Source organism: Myotis davidii, unplaced genomic scaffold (assembly GCF_000327345.1).
Source record: "Myotis davidii unplaced genomic scaffold, ASM32734v1 scaffold64, whole genome shotgun sequence".
Lineage (NCBI taxonomy): Eukaryota > Metazoa > Chordata > Mammalia > Chiroptera > Vespertilionidae > Myotis > Myotis davidii.
The window spans coordinates 3731307-3754029 of NW_006296226.1; the positions used below are offsets into that span (position 1 = coordinate 3731307).

At 36.3% G+C, this 22723-nt stretch overlaps 1 protein-coding gene across 1 annotated transcript in view; it reads right to left on the minus strand.

The window, feature by feature from the left end:
- Positions 1-22723, minus strand: part of KIAA0368 (KIAA0368 ortholog) — an 87374-nt gene that overhangs the window by 45177 nt on the left and 19474 nt on the right. Inside the window, exons 4-16 of the mRNA XM_006771227.2 lie at positions 19555-19673; positions 18454-18603; positions 15620-15788; positions 12902-13041; positions 9616-9697; positions 7380-7499; positions 6003-6088; positions 5689-5767; positions 3580-3629; positions 2506-2572; positions 2294-2416; positions 1364-1467; positions 835-958 (exon numbers count right to left, since the gene is read on the minus strand). Of these exons, the coding sequence (XP_006771290.1) occupies positions 835-958; positions 1364-1467; positions 2294-2416; positions 2506-2572; positions 3580-3629; positions 5689-5767; positions 6003-6088; positions 7380-7499; positions 9616-9697; positions 12902-13041; positions 15620-15788; positions 18454-18603; positions 19555-19673 (1413 nt within the window). The remainder of the gene's footprint in view (positions 1-834; positions 959-1363; positions 1468-2293; positions 2417-2505; positions 2573-3579; positions 3630-5688; positions 5768-6002; positions 6089-7379; positions 7500-9615; positions 9698-12901; positions 13042-15619; positions 15789-18453; positions 18604-19554; positions 19674-22723) is intronic.

Sequence of the window (22723 nt, forward strand, 5' to 3'; positions counted from 1 at the left end):
ATCCATAAAACATATTTTTTAAAATAAATAAATAATAAAAAGAATAAACCTACTCGAGGCATCTACTGACACAGCCACCCCAGGCCACTGCATGCCAACTCTTTATTAACAATTGAAGCAGGAAGAAAATATGCACACAAGAGCATCTTCTGACCACAAATAGGACTGTGCGATGGAGAAAAGAATCATGGATGCTTAGTACTGCCCCTCCAACTCCCTTCAGATGACTATCTGAGCACAAAGCTAGGACCACCAGTAGAGGCAGAGTATGCTGGAGTACACCCCTCCCCCACCCCTCCTCATCATACTCAAAGAAACACTGATATAAACAGTGGAATAGGATAAGGGCTGGGGGTCAGGACTGCCAATACTCTCTGATCTATTAACAGAGAACACGGCCAAAACAGGTGACTTGCAAAAGCAGATGTGATGTTCTCTTATGATCACAGTGGAAAAAATTTGAACTGCTCCCTTCATCATTCTTAAACTTATGATGCCTCAAGTAATGTCATTAAAAATAAAAAGGAGATGTATTTTGAAGCATGTCATACTAAGGGAACAAATTTCAAATACAGCCGAAGTGTTGAAGAAGATAAAAGAAATTGCAACCAATGTAGATTTGGTCAAAAGAGATCAATTACATTTGAAAATAAATTTTTTTCTCTTCATTTTGTACCTTCCTCTTATTGTAAATATTGACATTGTTAGAACTGTTACTACTATTCAACACTTAGTGATGATAACATTTTAAAGGTGTCACTAAAATATGTATGTTTAATTTCATCATCCATTATTATATAACTCAAACTAATTATCTGAAGTCCAATGCCTTACCTTTTCTTGGATATAATATACCATTTCTGGGAAAGGAGGCATCTGCTTAGAAGCACTTTCTTTTCTGTTTTTACCAGGAAGACACCTTAATACTCGTTGTGCTTCTCCATGAACTTCTTCCCGTCTTTCAGACAAATAAGAATAAAAAATCAATCTTACCAATTGCAGAATAATAATTTGAAGGCAAAGAACAGCAATTATATTTGGCAGCTGAGGTTTTGAGAAAATGCCTTAAATATATTCTTGGCTATCTAAGCAGGGTCATAAGATACATTATAAGAAATTACTTCTTTAGGGCAATTTCTTGAGATTTGAAGAATCATGTGGCTTGCATCTTTGAATTTTACCCACATAAAAAAAGAGAGAGACTGTATGACTACAGATTTATATCATACCAAGGGACATACTTTTAACTCTTTAATAAATTGCTTCTAAATTCCATAGGCCAACATTTTAAACATAATTTTAGTAATGCTTCAATAAATTTAAAATGAACCCAAATTCAAAATTAACACCTTTAAAAACTTACGGATCTCCTGCAGCTAGTAAGAGCAAATATCTGGAGGGTATATGATCTGAGGGAAACACTGTGCTGGCAAATTTCACAGCCACCTGTCGAACTTGAACTTCAGGCTATATGACATACAAACACACGTAAAAACACCCACAGATTAAAAATAATTACCAACAACTCATTCTAGTCAGGATAAGTCATATTAATTATATATAATCAAAAGTTAATTTGCTATTTCAATAAATGTCTAAATAAATAAAATCAAGACAAAGCAATTGTGCAAAATCTTTGACCATGTTGCTTAGAAGTCTTTAGACAGTGATATTACTTAAAAAGTACTTCTATGATCTAAGAGGACCTTCCAAATAAAGCAGGAAACCTACAAAGACCACAGCCAGAGACTTTCTCTCTATAGATGCACGTCCTCAGCCCAACCTTGGGACCAAGGTCACCGTGAGTTTCTGGCCACAACCTGTTTCCCCAACTCTCAAACTCAAAGTCACATGAGTCAAATTTAGATATTTTGCAGGGAATGTAGAGTTTACTTGGAAACCCTACAAATTTGAAGCAAAATATCTCATGCTTTTTCAGATTAGTTCTAAAGTTAAAACTGGCTCCAAAGCAAAGTTTCAATTACATATTAAGTTAACTTAAATAGACTAATAATCTATGAATACAAAGTTCAACCAGAAAAAGAATCTAGCTCAGCTGGTGTGGCTCAGTGGTTGAACATCGACCTATGAAATGGGAGGTCATGGTTCGAATCCTGGTCAGGGCACATGCCTAGGACGCTGGCTCAATCCCCAGTCAATCAATTTTGTCTCTCTCATCATCGATGTCTCTATCTCTCCCTCTCCCTTACTCTTTGAAATCAATAAACATATTTTTTTTTTAAAGTAAGATGCATATACTACCAACCATTAGAGTTCACATAGTTGGACCTACCTTTATCAAGTATGAAGCCACAAGTGCCTCCATGAGAGTTCTCTGTGCTCCTTCCAAAGTACTGTAAGCTCCAACCATCATAGATAATGCTTCTTGAATAGCAAGTCGAGTCTCGGGCTCTTCCTAAACGATAATGAAAAGTGTTTCCCTCCTTATTGGGTTTCCAGGTGAGCATCTAAACAGGAAGCATTACTGGACAGGCGTTTCCCTACCTTGCACAAGGCCTCAAAGAGCTGCTGCACGAGAGCTATATCCTTAGTGAACAAATGGGGCATTCGACTGTAAGAGAATACAAGACTACCTTTACTACCATAAATTTCCATGACATGGAAGAAAATAAAATTAAATACAAATTTTCCTGAGCTTGCAATTTCATCTCTGGACATCATGTCAGCATTATTAGTTTACCTACCCACAGAGCCAAATATTTTTATAAATAAAAATTTAATACTTCAGCTGTCTAATCCAAGTAACCCTTGATGAATAGACACATTATCCAGATATTTTCTTCATTATATTCCATGCATTCAGTTAATATTTCTGATTTTAATATAAAGAAAATAGATAATTAAGACTAAATTGCTATTTAAACTAAAGGCTAATGTGATAAGGGGCTTTGTTACTTCATGCCAAGAGACAATGGACAAGGTGTGCTGACAAGCCTGTGCTGTATCAGCTGATCTAGGTGGTTTTCTGAGCCCTGAAGTTCTCTTCCCTGCATAGAAAGAAAAGCAAGACCTAGTCTACACAGGCCAAAGCAGAACATGCATCAGGACTAAAAGTAGCACCTAGTGCCACTGAGGTGCCTTTGAAATATAGTAAAGGAAAGGAAACCAGGAGGAACTAGAAGGAGGAAAGCATACTAAGCAGAAGAAAAAAATCCATCTTTGGAAACCAGGCCACTCGGAATCCTAATATAACACTATCAGAAAAGAAAATCACTAGCAAACCTTGTTTATGGGGATTATAAAGACTAATAGTACATAGCAACAAGAACACCTGAGGTCGAAGGTTTCTAGCATACAGAAAATGTAACCCATCATGACACAATCCAGTTCAAAATTCATTTCAAGACTACTATTTAACATGGTAACATATCTTTAAGTGCAAATTAAAATTTCTCATATAATTTTCCTGCTACAAGGAAGACATTCTAAACAACCTATGGCCAATAAATGCATTTCCTTTCAGAATCACACAAACTTACTCTCCATCCATTATTAAATGCCACATAACTTTTCTTAGTATACAACAGGATATCTCTCACTGAAAAAGAGTTTACTCACCTGGAGAGTTTTCCAACAGCTGAATATGCCATTGACAGTAGCTTAGGGTCCTTGAAATTAAGAAGAAAAAAAGAACAAAAACAGACAAAAAAAAACAATAACACAGTAAACGGCAAAACCTTTTGCTGCAATTACATGCATTACTTTATTCCTTGGTAAACCTGGTCTCACTCTGCCTAACTGCATGATATTAGCATCCAAACAAAACAAACAGAACAAGTCTAAACCCAGAATTCATCACACTAGTTAAAGGGAAAAACAAATAAAACCTTTATCCCCAACTCACTCCCAAAAGAAAATGCAGTGGTCATATATAAAAAGGTTTCTTAGCTAGTGCTAAGTTTAGGCTCTTTTCAACACTATGTAACCTGCAAATACCAAAATTCATCTTTAACACGTTAGAAAAAGTTTATTAACTTATTAGAAAATTCACCACTGATCAAACAAGCTAAGATCCTCCCTTTTTCACCCAAAATTGCAGTGAGCGATTCCTTTAAAATCTGCACTTTTCATGTCTTCCACTATAAAAAATTAAAGGGATCATAGTCATCAAGTAAGTTAGTGAGGTTGCCTCCTCAAAAATATTTTACATGGTTTAATGGAAACCAATTGTCTGTCTGATTACTAAGAAAAAATAACATTTGTATGAGCTGAAGTTTGTACATTTAACATAAGATTCACTCTCCTACACCAGCATGACCACTCTCATGGGTTCAACTTTATGGATTCATCATTGGGAAGACATGCAGGTGTCACCTGCAAGTAAGGAGATTAGGGCCCTGTGGTCTATCTGGCCTCTCTAATCTATTTTTAAATATACAAATTCTCCTAAAAAGCCCCAAAGCATTTTTATATCTACCAACCATCCAAAGCATCTGACTATGTATGCCATAAAAATAATCTGGTTCCTAGGCCTTAAAAACCACACAAGCACTTTCAATAGCAGACAGGACAGTCAGGCCCAACACTGCCCCCAAAGCTCAACTGCGTTATAACTGCACAACTAACAGCTTTTAGCTAATAATAACATCTACTAAGGTGCCTTCATTGTGCCGAATAATTTATGTGCATATTTCATTTAATGTTCACAATAACGCAACTAAATGGTATTATTTTCATTTTCTTAATAAAAATCAAAGGTCCAAAAAAGCAAGTAACTCACCAAAAAACAAAAGTAGGATTTGAACTCAATTCTGACTCCAAGTGGCAAAATCTCAATCACTATACTATTGCAAACATGCATTCATGTTTAACTAAGACTTAGGAAGATAATACTAACTGGAGTTCTTGAGACTTTATTTTTTAAGTAAATTCCCCTGAAATACTGGAGATGATAAGAGTGATATTGCATGGACTAATAATAATGGGATTCGAAATGCTACAATCCAAAGAGTCCTCATCTGACTTAGCTTAAGGAATCAAAAATTTACTGAATGCATGTTTTAACAGAATTCTGAATCAGTAATATCTCAGACCCTAAGAAATAACACTGTTTCTCAATATATAAGCAAATCCAAAACAACCATATAGAAATTAATCATAAAATAAAATTTAGCCCTAACTGGTTTGGCTCAGTGGATAGAGCGTCGGCCTGTGGACTCAAGGGTCCCGGGTTTGATTCAGGTCAAGGGCATGTACCTTGGTTGCAGGCACATCCCCAGTAGGGAGTGTGCAGGAGGCAGCTGATCAATGTTTCTCTCTCATTGATGTTTCTAACTCTCTATCCCTCTCCCTTCCTCTCTGTAAAAAGTCAATAAATATATTTTTTTTAAATAAGATAAGTAATAAAATTTAATTCTTTTCAATCCATTTTTACAGTGCCTAAAAACAGAATAAAATGTCTTTGTTTTTTAAAATGTTATTTAAAAAAGTGATGACTTTTTTCATAAAAACTGATTCATATCAGTTTTTAACACTTATTTCCAAAAGAAAAATAAAAAGATTCCAGTAATTTCTGCAATTTGCACCACTTCAAGTAAAAATGTTAAGAAACGATGGAATAATATCAACCTATAACTAACTAACCAAAATGTAGAAGACCAGGAAAGTTTATAATAGAAAATATTTTAAAATATAAAATGTTAACAAAATTTGAGATAAGTTACTTACTTCTTTATACTCATTGATTAGCTTGGTGAGGCCATTCAAAAGCATTGGGCCTAATGGCTTAATCTTGATTTCTGGGCAACTTTAAAAAAAAAATAGCACACACACACAAAGCAAGATAAGACTCTCATAATTACATATCTTTTCAGATACTTAAAATAATTAGAAATAACTGAAATAAATTAAAATAATCTATTAAAATCTGAAATTTTTAAAAGATTAGCAAACATGATTTCTTTCTAGATAAGATATACTTTAATCATTTGATCACTCCAACAGTTTAAAAACTTTATAGTCAAATAGTTTGAAAAACTTACGTTATACAAATGTGATGCACAAATTGCAGAGATAACGTTCTTAATTTTGAATTTGTATTTGTACCAAAGAGTCCATCATACACCACCTATGAGAAAGAAACTAGTGGTCAAGAACAACAATTAATAAGAATAGTAATTGACTATTCTCAACTATTAGGATCCAACAGCACATCTTTTGCACTACACCTTGCTCTTCCAAAATGAATGCAGATTTTTTTAATATATGCACACGTTTTAGCTGATAGACTTAGGAAGCTAATCGGTAATTCCAATCAATAGTCTGTGGAGTAACAAACATGATGGCTGATCTGACAAGTCTGAAAAACTTTGGGGTCTACCACTAAGAAGTCACACAGAGTTCACGCTGCCGTGGGCCACCACCCTGCCACTCCACACGGATTAATTAGAACACTAAGGTTTTGTGGGGAAAAATAAAATTCATGCCCTGACTGGTTTGGCTCAGTGGATAGAGCATCGGCCTGGGGACTAAAGGGTCCCAGGTTTGATTCCGGTAAAGGGCATGTACTTTGGTTGCCAGCATATCCCCAGTGGGGGATGTGCAGGAGGCAGCTGATCAATGTTTCTCTCTCATTGATGTTTGTAACTCTCTATCCCTCTCCCTTTCTCAATGTAAAAAATCAATTAAAATATATTTAAAAAAAAATTTCATGCTGCACACATATGCAAAGAATTGTGCAAGTTTCTTTCATATGTTCAAAATCAAGATGAGGTAACATGTCTAGTTAAAACTATTGGTGTCTGGTAAGAGGAAGCTACCTTTAAAGGATTCTGTGATTGACAGATGGAGAAGAAAGGGGTAGGGTCAACTAGGTAGGAGAATAGTAATCCATCATTAGAAATGGGAATACTGAAAAAAGGAAGACTGTTTACAGGTGATGGAAAATGAGTTTGTCTTTGAATGTACAAAAATTTAGGACCTATTTTAAAGACATAAAAAAAACTACAAATAAAGTGTATACCTACAGGATGGCTATGAATATTTTGGCACAAAATTCTTGCTGCTTATTATACAATGTAGTGTTACCACAACCAAATTTTCTGAAACCAAAATTATCAAGACACTGTCTGGGAAACAGTACTTGGAAAGTGAAATGGAAGCAGCTCCGGTAATTTTATGTTTCTCTGGACACATACAACAGATACTTGAAATCAGTCAAATATTAGGGATACTGGGAACAAAAGTTTTATCATCTAGAAGGAAGTAGTAGCCACTTAAACAAATAAGCCTTCCGAAGGAGAGACGCTAAGAAGTCTACATCAACCTACCTCCTGAAGATCCATTAATGCACTTCTTTCTCTAAGTAAAGACACATAAAAGTTGTAAACAGGCTGTTTTCTCTGGAAAGAACAAATTACCTGAATGTTAGCTGGGAACGTTTCTGCAGCTTGTCTGGAACGAAGAAGATGGGGGACAATCTTTAACTTGACTCTCGTGCTGACAGGGTCCCTTTTCAGCTCTGGCTTCAGAACTGCTCCCTGTCAAAAATATGTTGGATTATAAATCACCATTTCAAAATTATTGTACTGAAAAAAAATCATGAGAGAGCATCTAAATCAGTGATCTCAATCTTGTTTCAAAATGCCTTTTACACTCAAAAAATTACTGAAGTCATCAAAGAGCCTTTGTTTATACTGGAATGCCTATCAATATTTAATAAATTAAAGTTAAAATTGAGATATTTTAAATACTTATTCACTTAAAAATATTAATAAATATATTACTAGTATATATTTTCATAAATAACATTTTTAAGAAAAATGTATTTTCCAAAACAAAAGACTATACTGAGAGTGGCATTATTTAACATTTTTTATAAATTTCTTCACTGTCTACCTTAACAGATGAGGGCTGGATTCTTTGACCTTCTGCATTAAATCTGTTGTGATATGTTGTTTTAAATAATATTTTAAAAAACAGCTTCACACAAATGTGGATGGAAAAGTGGGGATAATTTTAGACTTTTCAGGTAATTGTGGATACTCTGATACTACACCAAAACCTGATAAGTAATCACTTGTTAAAGGTGAGCTGCCATTTGGACTTGAAATTTTTGAACTTTTGCATACGGTTATACTAAGCCTCTGTGGTCTATCTAAGCACCCTTGTATGCTTCTGTAACATCAGAGGTCATCTGGAAAATACTGGCTCACTTACTGTAAGCGTATGTTGCATTATAAGACATCCAGATAGGAAAACACCACCACCAATCTCATCAGAAAAGTCAGGAAGTTCTGACAAACTGTCAAGCTCATTCTAATGAATACACATTTTCCAAAATTCAGTTTTTGCTTAAAAGCTCAATTTTTATCAGTGCCAATAAATCATGTTGTTTTTCTTGAAGTCTCTTTTTTTTTCATTTTAGAGAAATATCTGACAAGCATGTGTTTCAACACCCACAGTTTTCTCATCTACTCTTCAGATAAAAATAATATTTACTGCTTCATCAAGATATTCTTAAGTATAGCTGAGATTTGTTCTCTTTTTCTTTTTTCTTTTTTTGCATGCATACTGACATTGAAGAATAGAATGTCTGCTAATATTATTTAGTGACATAGCTTTGATTCATGCTAGGACGCCAGCAATTGCACCTACCGTTGCTTTTGCAGCATCAGTTCAAATATCAACACAATAAAATTTTTAAAAAGCAGTAAATGCTTGCCTTCGTGGACCCCTAAAAATCTCTCTGTAACCCAATAAGGGTACAAGGACCACACTCTGAGAATCACTAATCTAATCCAACCCCTTCATTTTTACACAAAGTACATGAGGCCCAGAGAAGTTCTGTAATTAGTCAAATCTCTCCTCTACAGTACATTTATTATGGCAGCCACTGGGGGTAGGGGGGCCCATCCCAATTCCCAATTAATTGTTCTTTTTGCAACATCATACTCAACTGAATCTAACTAGAGCTAATTTTTAAAACAACTCTTTATAGTTTAAAAATAAGCAAACAAATAATCCCTGTGTGGGTCTGGGCTTGGAACACTTTCAGACATAACTTATGTTATTAAGCAAACATTTTACTTCAAGGGTTCAAAAGAACCTACCTATTGCTCTAGACCAGGGTTCAACAAAGTACAGCCCATGGGCCAAACCTGGCCCACCATCTGTCTTAATAAGGCCTGTGAGTTCAGAGTAGTTTTTACATTTTCAAGTGATTTTTTAAAAATCAAAATAATATTTCATAATATGAAAAATTACATGAAATCCAATTTCAGTGTCCCTAAAGTTTTATTGGCACACAGTCATGCTCCTTAAGTTGTGTGTGGCCTACGACTGCTTTCACCTATGTCAGAGTTGAGTAGTGGCAGCCTCACAACCACATGGCCAGCAAAGCCTAAAATACTGACAAAGAAAAGTTTATTGACTCCTAATCCAGACATTATTTAAGCACTTGAATTGAAAACACCAGATCAGGTAAACTAAGTCTCCAGGAGATTTTACTCTACCTAGACTAGCATGGCTTAAAACTATTATTTCCTACAGCACAGGTTCAGCTTAAATAAAAATAGGAAAAAATGTTCAACTACATAGAGCTCATGTAACAAAGTACTTTTTATGAGGATGTGAGGAAACATAAAAACAACCCACCTCTTTTGTCTTCAGTGGTATATCGCCAAGGTATACTTTGTACATCTTATTAATGATGGCAGGATTATTCCAGTCAATCAAGCTACAGAAAGTTTTAACACAACTTGTTAAATTATTATTTTTCTCCTACTTCAATGATTTCAAAAAATGATAGCCCCAATATTTATTACCAAAAACAAAAAGTTAAAAACACTCAGATGAAATGGGCAACTGATATTATAAAAGAAGAAAAGGAAGGGGATTAATTTCATCAAAGTTTTTAAACAGAAGAAAAAAATTCACTTTTTCCACTTTGATCAGCAGATCAGTTCCAATGGTCCGATCTGGTACTGCAGCACAAAACACTGAACTGTGTTCACTCTCAGGGACCATGCCATGGAGCAGTTCCAACACAGCAGAGCTATACTATCCTTGTTCAGAGAGCCCCAGGGCATGGATTTCTGTTTAACCACTTGGAAATTCCTCACAAGGAAATTCAAAAGTAATCATGAGGTGACCAAAAATTTTTACCCATTCAAAGACACAATCCTAGGAAGCTTGCAGCCCATTACATTTCTCAAATATTGTGCCACTGTAATTTCCAGCATCCTCTTCTTTATTTACCAGCACACACTTGCAGGTTTAGCATCTAATCCTTTAGGCACTAAGACAAATTCCTACTTGGGCCCCACAATAAGGTGAATTAGAGTATCATGTGATTAGTGATTGGCACCCACCCTCTGCAGCAGCTCCCACTCATTTTATAAACCTAATTAATAATGCAATCTTGCATCCCACTTGATTAGCAAGATTTAACTACACTATCTTCCACCTTTGGTTATTGGTTCTGCTTTCAAGATATGCTCTATTTGTGCAAACACAAATTATCCTGCTGCTTTGAATGTTTTTCTAATCCATCTCTTCTGTCATAGTTTGTCAGTCTGCCTCTCCTTTGGATAGCCACAATTCCACTTCTTCAAACTCATTCTGTAATTATAACTTAGTTATTGTTTATCTACATCTTTCCTCAGCTGATGACTACTAACTAATCCTCAAGCTCCACTGCTGTTTCCCTTTTATAATACTGTAGGTTTAGAGATTTTTAACAAAATACTAAAAAAAAAAGTAAAAACTTAACAATGGTTAACTATTAGGGATCATTTTCACTGTTTCTTTTACTTTTCCTCTTGGCATCTTTCTAGCTTTAGTTTCCTGAGTAAATGTTTGTTGTAAAAATTCAGAAACATAGAAAATAAAATTCCTTACAATCTGCCCCATAGCCCCCCTCTACTCCTTTTCAGTAACCACTAACTCTGCTATGTATCCTTTTCTAGACTTCTTTACTATGCATGTAGAATAGGTGGGTGGGTATGGCACATAGGGAGATTTTAAAAATAGGTCAATAGATGCATCACTTGAAGAGATACTTTGGAATATTTGTTAAACAAAATGAAATAATATTACATAATGTTCTCAACTTACTTGTTACCTCTTAACAATGTTATATTATTTTATGGAAAAATGCATACACTTAATAGACAAAACCAAAACTAATATTTAATACATCTGTATTTCCAACAATCCAATCTACCATATGGTGTAAAGAATGGAGCCAGTTCAAACACAATGGAAAGTTTTAAAGGAAAGTATTTTGATACTTCGAAACCAAATAAATTTCTTGAAAGAGATATCAGGAAGAGATAGTTATAAGCAGCATGAAGGAATTTTAGACTTAGGGAGAATGTGAAGAACATTCTAGTCTAACTTTCTTATTTCACAGAGTCCAAGGCCTGGCAAGGTTAAGTGAGCCTTCCAAATTCAGAGAATCAGCCAAGAGGCACTCCTCCTGTATCCTACTTCACATGCCCCTTAGTAGTAAGCCATTCCCAACCACCACCACCACACAGACATAGTTAGCTTATATTTCAACAAACTATAGACACAATGAAGTTAACACATTGTATGCAGGAAATGTATTTATACGTTTTACGTATTTATACGTTTTAATAGTGTAGTAGAGCGCGGGACACGTATTAATACATTTTTTATAGACTAGCAGTAGACTGCAGGTAACGTATAAATACGTAAACTAAAGTTATCGTAATTTTACTGAACGTTGCCATTTGCGCAAAAAATTAGCAAAAATGGCCCGCGCCACCTGTTAGCGTGTGATAAAAACTACCCGCAAACAATGTGTTAATTTCCTTATCCTGTTACACCTACTTGTCTGGTTTCTTAGGAAAGAGAAAACTACAATGCATGGAACCTTTATAAAGCTTTATTTCCTTATCCACATTTAACTGTCTTTTAGCATGTTATTATACTAAGCATTAAAATAAATTTAGAAAAGAACTATTTCATAATTTGATTTTTTTTCAACCATCTTCAATTTTTTTCTTTGCACATGTCATTTTTTAAATCAGTGCATATAACATTTTGTATTCTGCTTTATTAATTTGCTAGTACTTGGAGGCAATTTCCATGCTGCTTTATTATTTTTATAGAGGCCTGGTGCATGAAAATTCGTGCACTGGGCGGGAGGAAGGGGGGGTGTCCGTCAGCCTGGCCTGCCCCCTCTCACAGTCCGGGAGCCCTCAGGGAATGTCCTACTGACAGTTTAGGTCCGCTCCTGGGAGTGGGCCTAAGCCGCAGTCTGGCCCCCCTCTGCAGGAGGTGACCCGGCCAATCAGGAGAAGGCACTGCCCCCATTACCCCACCACTGCTGCCGCTGCTGGCCACCACAGCTGCCTGCCCTTGCCCTCACAACCGCCGCAGCTGTGTCCGGAAGGACATCCAGGATTGCGAGAGGGTGAAGGCCGGGCTGAGGGACACCCCCACCCCGTGCACAAAGTTTGTGCACCGGGCCTCTAGTTATAGATAATTACCTGGCAGATATATAATATTCCATATAGATACACACCAGTTCTTTAAATTCATTACCTAGCCAAAGATCTCCCTTCTTATCATAATATTCCTAACCCCTTCCGGTTTTAAACTGCTTCTCCAAACAGCTTTTCTTCATCTGGTACAGTATTCTGCTCATAAGCAAGCTGTCCTTATTACAAATTAGTTGTATTTCATAATCTCATAAACTGAATGTTTCATTACATAAAATCCTAAAAGAACATATACATGCTGAGCAATTTAGAAATCTAGCCTCTTCCCAATTCTGAGAGTTTAAAAGAGATGTAGTTTAGCCCTGGCTTGTTTTGCTCAGTGGACAGAGCATCAGCCTGCAGAATGAAGGATCCCGGGTTCGATTCTGATCAAGGGCATATGCCTGGGTTGCAAAAGAGATGTAGTTTACCTTTGCTTGCTTTTCAATTCTAGGTCTGCTGCCGTTGCCACACTGTGGCGAGTGTCACTAGAAGCAATCACCAGGTGGAGAACAGCCTCGAGTTCAGGCACCTGCTCAGCTTCTATGAATTTCACTATACCCAATTTGCACTGTGGATAAATGGAGGGAAGGAGAAACAGTGATCAGAGAAACAAAGAACACCAACCAAAAATACTGTTTAACATTATCAGTATGGCCATAAACCAAGGATTAATAGTAACAACAGTAACAGCTCCTATTTAGCCAGGGACTGTACTAAACCATATATAGTCATGATTTCATTTAATCCTCACAATCTATGAGGCATTATTATACCCATTTTTCAGATGAGGAAAGTGAGGCAAGGCTTAAGAGATTAAGACACACAGTTAGCGAGTGATGAAGGCAGGATTCAAACCCAAGTCTCTCAGATTCCAAGACAATTATGATACACAGCCTTCCTACTAGGACACAGCCTCTCTAAAATGACAAAACCTTGAACTGAAGTCCAAATTCTGAGCCTCCAGGTAAGTATGGTGGTTTATTAGAAATACAGTTCTTCATGGATATGACATTTCAAAAGGAACTAAACTCACATTCCTTGAGTTCCACTGTATTGTTAAAAATATTAATTCTTGTCCTCAATATACTGACATCCTGAAAACAATCTGATTTGAAATGTACTCTAGTCAATGCAAGTGAATTTCTATTGAAACAGTATTCAATGTAAATAACTGGCTAAAATGAAACCCAGACTAAAGAGATTCTGCTTAGAACTTCATGTAATGTAAAATAGCTATGAGTCTCACTAAAAATAAATATACCTGGTAAGTAAAACTTTATCTTTACCTGAAGAAATCAGTTACATAATAGTTCTTATGCATATTAAATAGGATTGATACAATTTAAAAGTATTAAATGACAAAGGATGCAATTTAAAAAGGTATATAAACATCATAAAAATGCCTGCCTTCCCTCCTCCTGTTCAATATTACTTACTTATAATAAGAGCTACAACAGAAGAGTCAAACGTTTTCTTAAGCCATAAAAAGGACAGGTATGAGAGTCAAGCACACAAAAAATGTTTAAAGGAAACTAGAAACAATACTAACGCCCATCAATAGAAGACCATGTGGCTTACATATAATTAAATTGTATACAGAGAATAAAAGGGATGGCATTTTTAAAAAACTTGATATAGTGTTAAATAAAAAATGTGAACTACAAATAATGTATTATATGGTATGTAACAATGTATAGTGTAAAACTGTGTTTGTTGTACACACACATATACACAGAGCATGACAAAGTAGGTGGCAGGATTCCAGGTAATTTTTAATTTCTCTTATTATGTTCTAGACTAACTGAATCTTTAGATTATCATTATTTTTATCAAAATAAAAGCTGTTTATCTGGAAGAAAATATGTAAAACAAAAGAGATTTAAAAATTAGAGGAAAACAGCTTTCATCCTTGTATCTAAACTGTTCCTTTCAACCCTAGATTATGAAGTTGACAAAAGGCATATAGGAAACCTTAGAAATGAGCAAAGAATAACTAACATCAGACTGCAACTTAACATTAACAATTGTTCTCCACCACTTACAGCGGTAGCCCTCACACAGACCTAGATTCAAAGCCTAGTCCTAGAAGTGAGACTGTGGTGAATCTCAAAACCTTTCACCAATGGAAGTAATAAACTTTGTACCTCATTGGGTTGCTGTGAGGATTAAATGAGATAATGAATTCCAAGTACTCATCAGTATAGTGCCTGTCACATAGTTCACACTCAATAAAGAGTAGCTTCTGTTAGTATTTACCTTTATTTCTTACTTACATCATGGCTTAAGGAGAACAAAAAAAATCCATAAAACATGAGGAAGTAAGTCTAATTTAACATAGCTCTCACTGAACAAATCATTCTATAAATCTGAGTGGCAAGAATGTCCCACTTGCCTTTTCTCCTCTCATTGGAACACTGTTTTGACCAGCGGTCACTCACATCCCCCAAAAAGAAAAGGATCAAATCACTCAGACTGCCATGGAGATAAAGAAAGGCTTGGAAGACGAACCCAGATTGCTTGAATTCCAAAATAATTACATACTGATCTCATCTGTTCTTCCCTGAGGTGCCTGATGACACAGACACAGTGAGGCACCTTCTCTGTAGAGCACCATCTTTTTAAAAAGCTGCTCAGAGAACATCTGTGTCCTGTTTAAATCCAGAATAAAATTCTTAATTCCATTTTTTTAAATTCCCAGGAAGAAATATAAAAGCGAGTCATGCTTTCTCCCATATTGTTACTTCTGAGTACAGGTTCCTCACTTTACACAAAATGTACAGCCCTAAAAACGCTAAATAATGTAGGATAATTTATATTTTAACTGCAGCAAAGCAGCTAAATAATTATTGAACCCATAATTTAAAACTACCGTAAAAGAAGTTAAATATACTCAATTCATAAGTGGGCTGTATTTCATACTTGAAATATGTAAGCAATATTAGAAACGCTTAAGAAATCCCACTCCTCCCTTTCCCTGGGGCTTTAACAAGTAACTGACATGATGAAGAGAACAAATCACATCAACTACTCCTTCCAACACGTTTCAATAGAGAGCCTGAACACACTGTGTGGCACATGCCTTCATGGACTTCACAGGGGCGCATGTTCAGGGGTAAGCTGCTTAATGAATAAACAGTATGTGATACCTGTTCCAACTGTTCAGGTGTCCATGGGTTATCACCAATAACTCGTTTAGCTGCATAAAAGCTCATTCCTGGGGGAGGCTGTGGTATGCCAGAACTTCCCCCACTATTCGAAGAAGAACCCTGTGCTGAAGATGAATTTTGGCGGCTCTGGGATTCATTTAACACATATCTGGAAAGGAAATAGAAATTTTACCCCTCTCTATTAAAACACATACAAACAATGCAATATAATACACTCACTTATATACCTTCCTCTCACAGAATTCTGCTAGAAGAATAAACACTTAAAAGTAAAATTTCATCATTAAGAAAAATGTTAAAGGTATCTAAAAAAGGTACTATATCTTCAGCAAATTGACAGAAGAGTACATCTGTTCAACTTAGTTACAAATAAACTATAGTAGTTACCAACAATAAATATATTTTGTTCATTCTCAATCTATAAACTATTGTTCTAAGAGCCACTGTGGACCCACTGCATTTTGAGTTTTTAGTTGACAAATACAGAGAAATGTTTGTTGACTTTGGGGGGAGAGGGAGTAATATTGCTCTATACTCAAAGCAGAGAATATTTTAACAGTCATTTCTATTGCTGTTAAGTTGCAATTCACCTTCAATTCTCCTTGAACTCCTTATGTCCCTGCATTACAAAACCCACTAAAACCACTTAGCTCACAAGCACATAATGTTCCCAAAATAAAAAAAGATCAAAAAGCTCAAAGAGGAAAAGAGAATCAGCTTTTCCACTGTATATTCAAAGCCCTTCATGGCTATTATTCATTTAATTTATCATCCTATTTCATTTTTAGCTTCTATAGATTAAAAATGAGATTTCTGGTAAATTCATTTTGATCCAATTGAATTGGTATACTTCATCTACAAAATTTCTATGTGAAAATTAATTCAAGTTCCATCAGACTCCAAAAGTATAAGCTGACAAATCATCAGACCGAATACTAAATAAAATACCTATTACAATAAAAACTAAAGAAAACATTCAGAGCTTGATGGCATAGTAAATTATACTATATTACTTACATGCCATATTCATTCAATTCCTAAATTCATCTTTTTAAATTACAAAAAAAAAACTGTTAAGGAATCACTATTTTTATACAAACTAGGCAAACTCTCGATGGTAAGAAAAATGTGAGGAATCACTGGCTTGGTACATTATGTAACTAAGTTAAATTTAGATTTCACAGTTTATTTACCAAAGCCATCATCACCTGCCAAATCTGACTGCCTCCTGATATAACAAATATAAAAGGAAATTTTCATTTATTTCTAAATTATAGCAAGAGTGGTAGCAGCAAGTAAATCAATCAATAATTACTGAACAGCTAACGTTGTATAAAACATCATCCTAAATACAAGAGAGAGGAATACCAGGAGGGGTAAGATTGAGTCTCTGCCGTCTGTAGCAAGTTGAGACAATAAGACAACACATGTCACAATCTGACATGTTGTCAGATGACAAAGGAAATGATATGACAGAGGTAATGGAAGTGACAGGTAGAGGTTAGTAGAAGTGTCTGAAGGTCCAGAAAATAAAGCCACTAAACCAAAGGGGTAGGAGAAGAGCAAACTGGAGAGGAAAGAAGCCATACAGCATGCACTCTTATATCTAGACCCACATGTCAAGCTTAGAGTGTATATTGTAGTTTTAATCAGGAAAGAAACATAATGAAACCAGTATTTGAGAAAATTATCTGGCAGCAGGACAACCTAGAAAATAAGCTGAAGCAGATCATAATTAGGGCACTAAGCCAGGGACCAGACCAGGCCAGGGACCAGCTCTTGACTTTGAGGAGCTCCCAATCTATTAGAGAAAATGGACATGTCAACTGTGCAATAAGAACACAAAATGGCAATGCGTATAGATGGTTGATTACTGATAAACATAGTTGACATCTCAGCTACTTTGAGATGCTTTTTCAAAGTAGATTTTTGGCTGTTGTTTTTTCAGCATTTCCTTCTTCTTTTCTTCCTTTGTTCATGGGGAAGCATTCTAACCAAAGAACCGTATTCTCTTAAATCACAGAAAGACCTGGACACATAAGAGTGCATGAAGCCTTGGCTGGGTGGCTTAGTTGATTACAGTGTCACCCCGTACACCAAAAGGATGGGAGTTCAATCCCTGGTCAGGCGTGTAAGGGAGGCAATCAATGTTTCTCTCTCACATCGATGTTTCTTGCTCTCTCTCTCTCTCTCTCTCTCTCTCTCTCTCTCAAATAAATAAAAACATGTCCTCAGGTGAGAATTAAAAAGAGAAAAGAGTGTATGAATACATGAGTGCATGTATGACTGGAAAACACAGCCCAAGGAATTTAGGGTGTGTTTTAAACATCAGGAAACTATGGCAGTGTAGAAAGTTTTGAAGAGTAGCTGGTGAGAAAGTGATGACAGGAGTTGGAAAGAGCCAATACTAGATGGCTGCTAGGGGGAATGGTCCCAGCGTACATCAAGGAGAGGCAGGAGGTACTGACATTGTAGCAACCAGGAAGAGAAAAGCTGGAGGCAATTCATAATTGTATGCCTACATGGCTAAGAGAACCATCACAGCGTATCACAGTCATCACAGGCAGTAAAGAAGAGGAACTATTTTATGGGGAAAGACTGATTTCAGCTTGAACAGGCTGAATCTGAAATCACAACAGCAATTACACACCTCTAAGGTCAATAAGCAGTGGGGCTGGAATTCAGAGAGGTCAGGGCTACAGCAAAACACTGACATTTATCCATTTTCAAGTGAAGGCGAATAGTTACCTCCACACAGGTAAAAGCAGTCATGAGCAAGGTTGCTGTGTTTTGTTTTCATTTCTTTAACTTACCCATAAGGCATCAGAAGGACATCTAGCATGAAGTCCAAAAGCAGCTGCACAGTCTTTGGTTTCTCAGCAAGATTAAACGGAGAAGCTGATTTTGATGATTCAACAGGGTATTTCATGTGAAAAAGGGTTGGTATTAAAAGATGCATTAAGCTGAAAAAACAATCACATTTAATGCAACTACTTAAAAAACATGGTTTTTATACATGAAATAATAGACAAAACAAATATCCCATAACAAAAAGTGGCAATTGTAGCAAGGGTCACTCATTTCAATACCACTAGTGTACAAAGTCCTAATCTAGGGACTGGCCTATATTTCCTTCTTACTGAAAGTTCAGTATATTGAGTGTTAACTGGCATTTAGCCCATCTGGCTCATCACCAGAAGCACGTGGTCTCTGAAAAAAATGTACACAATATGGGCTCAGTGCTAATATCTGTCAGCACAAGAGATTTTATATTAAACCTTAGGTAAAGTTTAACTTATAACATGTCCTTTTGGTAATTTTTTTTCCTTTCCACAGTTAATTAAAATAAAGTTATTCTAAAGCTAAAGAAATTAAAAATCCATCATGTCAATATTTGAAATATAATAAAATTTCCAGTGTGAATTTAAGTAACACAACTTCAATAATTCCTTCTTTCACAACACCTATTGCTATTCTTAAAACACATGAAAAATGAGCTGAAAACATTATTTTAACTCCCTCTTCCCTCCACAATTTCATGATGAGTCTCACCACTACACGACTACAATACGGAACTCTGGGCTAAGCCTAGAAATGAAGGATGTTGTCTAAACGTTTTCACATCTCCAGTTCCTATATTAATACAAACAAGTGATCTGTCCCTTAAGAAAACTGCTCACGAAACTTTATATCCTCCAAGATAGGTATGTTTTGATGAAAAGTATTTTATAACTAATTTTTTCAGTCACAGAAAATTAGTTGCTTCAAAATCACTGACCAAAAAAATGTATTTAGATTGGGAAAAATGTTGTTTGCTCTGCACATTTTTCAATATGCTCACATTAAGAAGTTTTATAATAGTATCAACAGAACAATAATGGTGAGTTGAGGTAACGTAATTGAGGAAAGCATACCTATCCTGCTGTGGCTGAGGCTTCCCTTCCATTGCAGTAAGAAGCGTAGGGGCCAGTTCACATTGTTTTTCCACTGGTAGGCGAGGATAGCCCATCTTAACATAAATTATAGTAAAATTCTAAAGCAACGTGAGAAAAGCAAGTGAGTGCAAAGGAAATAACCTAGGATTTCAACATAAACTTATTGCTAACTTAGGGAGTTATAACAAAGAAATTGCATCCTCCTTCCATATGTTATCACATGTTTATTTCAGCTTAACCAACTATTGTATTTCAGGATGATGGCAGCCCCACATATTCAAAATGCTTGCTTTAAGATGGGCCTCATGTGAGAGAGCAACACCTAACCAATGAATATATATATCAAATTATCACCTTGTATATTATAAATATATACAATTTTATTTGTTAAGTATGCCTCAATAAAGCTGGGGGAGGGGGGAGGGAAGTACTCATATAAGCAATTACTTTCACTGAAAAGAATAAAGTAACATTTGACCTATCTAAACCTACATACTACACATTAGCATCAGATCTCCCAGTTTGTTGCATTAATCCCTTCAAGCTAAGAAGAGGCCACGTGTTAAACTAGGCTGCCCTTGCTCAACTGCTCTATTACTAAACCAACTTTAGTATATTGCAGTACTCTAGTTCCTCATTCACAACTAACCAATGGTGATGAACCAAGGAAAGCTGAGTGCTGTCAGTATGCTTGCATCACTATAATCCGTGTAAATGCCTCATTTTAAGCAAACCCATAAATGCATATCTGGATTTACACATAATATAAAGAAAGATCTGCTTTTTTGAAGGATTCTTCACTTTAAAACTGACTTCTTAAGGTTATCCCTTTTTTTTCAATTTTAGTTTACATTCAAGATTTTTGTATTAGTTTCAGGTGTAGCATAGTGGCTAGATAATCATATACTTTACAAAGTGGTCCCCCTAATATTTAAAGTACCCACTTGGCAACATACACAGTAATTACAATATTATTGACTATATTCCTGTGACTATTTTATAACTGCCAACTTCTAGTTCTTAATCCCTTCAATGAGGTTATCCCTTTCCCTTAAAGCCATTCCTATTTGGCAATTTTATTGGCTCAAATGTTCCTTTGTGCTTAAAAACAGGAACATCTGTAATGGAGCTGTATGTCCAGAGCAGGCACAGACAAGAGGTCTAGACCAGTAGGTGGCTCTAAAGATCTGAAATCCAGATGTTAGATTCTGCCTCAATGCTAGAAACTACAAGGGCCTATGAAAAAACATCACCTTTCATCACACAATATTGTTTTACATTTAATTTTCATGAAGACAACAATTCAAGAGGAGTATTTCTTACCAACCTCAGTTTAATCATTTTAAAAGGATACCTTTCTGAATATATTATACTAGAGGCCCAGTGCACAGATTCATGCACAGGTGGGGTCCCTCAGCCTGGCCTGCGCCCTCTCACAAACCAGGACCCCTCAGGGGAATGTCGTACTTCCGGTTTTGGGCCAAAACCGGCAGTTTGACATCCCCCCGAGAGATGCAGCAGTGACATAGTGGCAGGCGGCCGGGAAGGAGCCCCAGCGGGGGCCAGACGCAGCTCCGCTGCAGCTCATCCCAGCCCTGCTGTACCTGCTGCCACTGCTGCTGCTGCTCGGTAGCACTGCCACAGACGTGGGAGAGGTTCCCAATGCCACAGGTACACTCTCCATCGGTGAGCCTGGCTTCTGGCTAAACAGCACTCCCGCTGTGGGAGCACACTGACCACCAGGGGGCAACTTCTGCATTGAGCATCTGCCCCCTGGTGGTCAGTGCTCTTGGGTCAATAGGTTGTTCTGGTCGTTCGGTTTTAACGGTTACTTAGGCTTTTATATATATATACTAGAGGCCCAGTGCACAAAAATTTGTATACTCGGGGGGGCGGGGGGGTCCCTCAGCCCGGCCTGTGCCCTCTCGCAGTCTGGGGCGCCTCAGGGGATGACCACCTGCTGGCTTAGGATCACTCCCCAGACATCCCTCTGGCAGCCCGGCAGCCCTCGGTTGGGTCAATAGGTTGTTCTGGTCGTTCGGTTTTAACGGTTACTTAGGCTTTTATATATATATACTAGAGGCCCCAAGCTCAAACAACAATTAGAATAATTTCATCTCAAAGCAAACTTGAGCACACCCACATAAAGTATAAATTTCATTAAATAAGAATGTTTCTTAATATGCCAGCAGAAATTAACAGATTGATTTATTTACTAAAGTTCTTCATCCAATGAAGAGAAAAATATTGAGAATTTCAGATTTTAACTACAGTTTTAAACATGACATAGACATTTTCTTAGTGCAGCTTTGAAATTGGTTTCTCATTTCTAACTTGTCTCGCCACTTTCTTGTTTCAAAAGGTAATTACCAGAGGGTTCATAACATTCTTAGTCAAGTGTACTTTTAAAATTTCTACAAGTACAAACTAAAAATAGTGACCAATAATTGCATTCATGAGAAGGTATAATGTAATTAGCATATTGTCCTGATGTTTAGAAAATTAATGATTCTGCAGTGCTCCATGCACTTGTTTCTGATTTGGAGTCATCCATTCCTAATGTTCCACAAAATAATACAAGTTAGAGTAATTTGTACAAATGAACATTGAGAGCACTTACTGGAGGAGAGAAAATATTGTGGTGGAATTACAACAAAATTCATTACTACTTTTCTATTTACGGTGGAATGTTATTCCTAAAGATGAATACAGAATTACTTAATAACAGCAAGGTGTTGATGAGAGGCTGAAAAAACATGGAAATGAACATAATTTGAGCATCTTACCATTTCTATTATTAGTCCTCCCTCATATTTATGCCTCTTTCTTGTATCCTCCTTGGAGAGCTTGGCTTATCATTATCACCAAGTCTTGACCTCCTGGTCAACTCATTGACCCCACAGCCACCTTAGTATCTATTGGAGAAAAGGGTGTTACTACTGCACTTGGTTTGGGATAAGTAATTGTCCTGACAAAACATTTAAATTGTTGTTTTCTTTTACTTTTTAATATCTTACTTTGCATTTTAGTATCTCACTAAAAGAATGCCCAAAGCCCTGCTTTGTTTATCAAATTAAGCAGGCATTTTGGACTTGTATATTAGGAATAGAGATTATCAAACAAACCAAAAAAGGAAAAGGAAAAAACA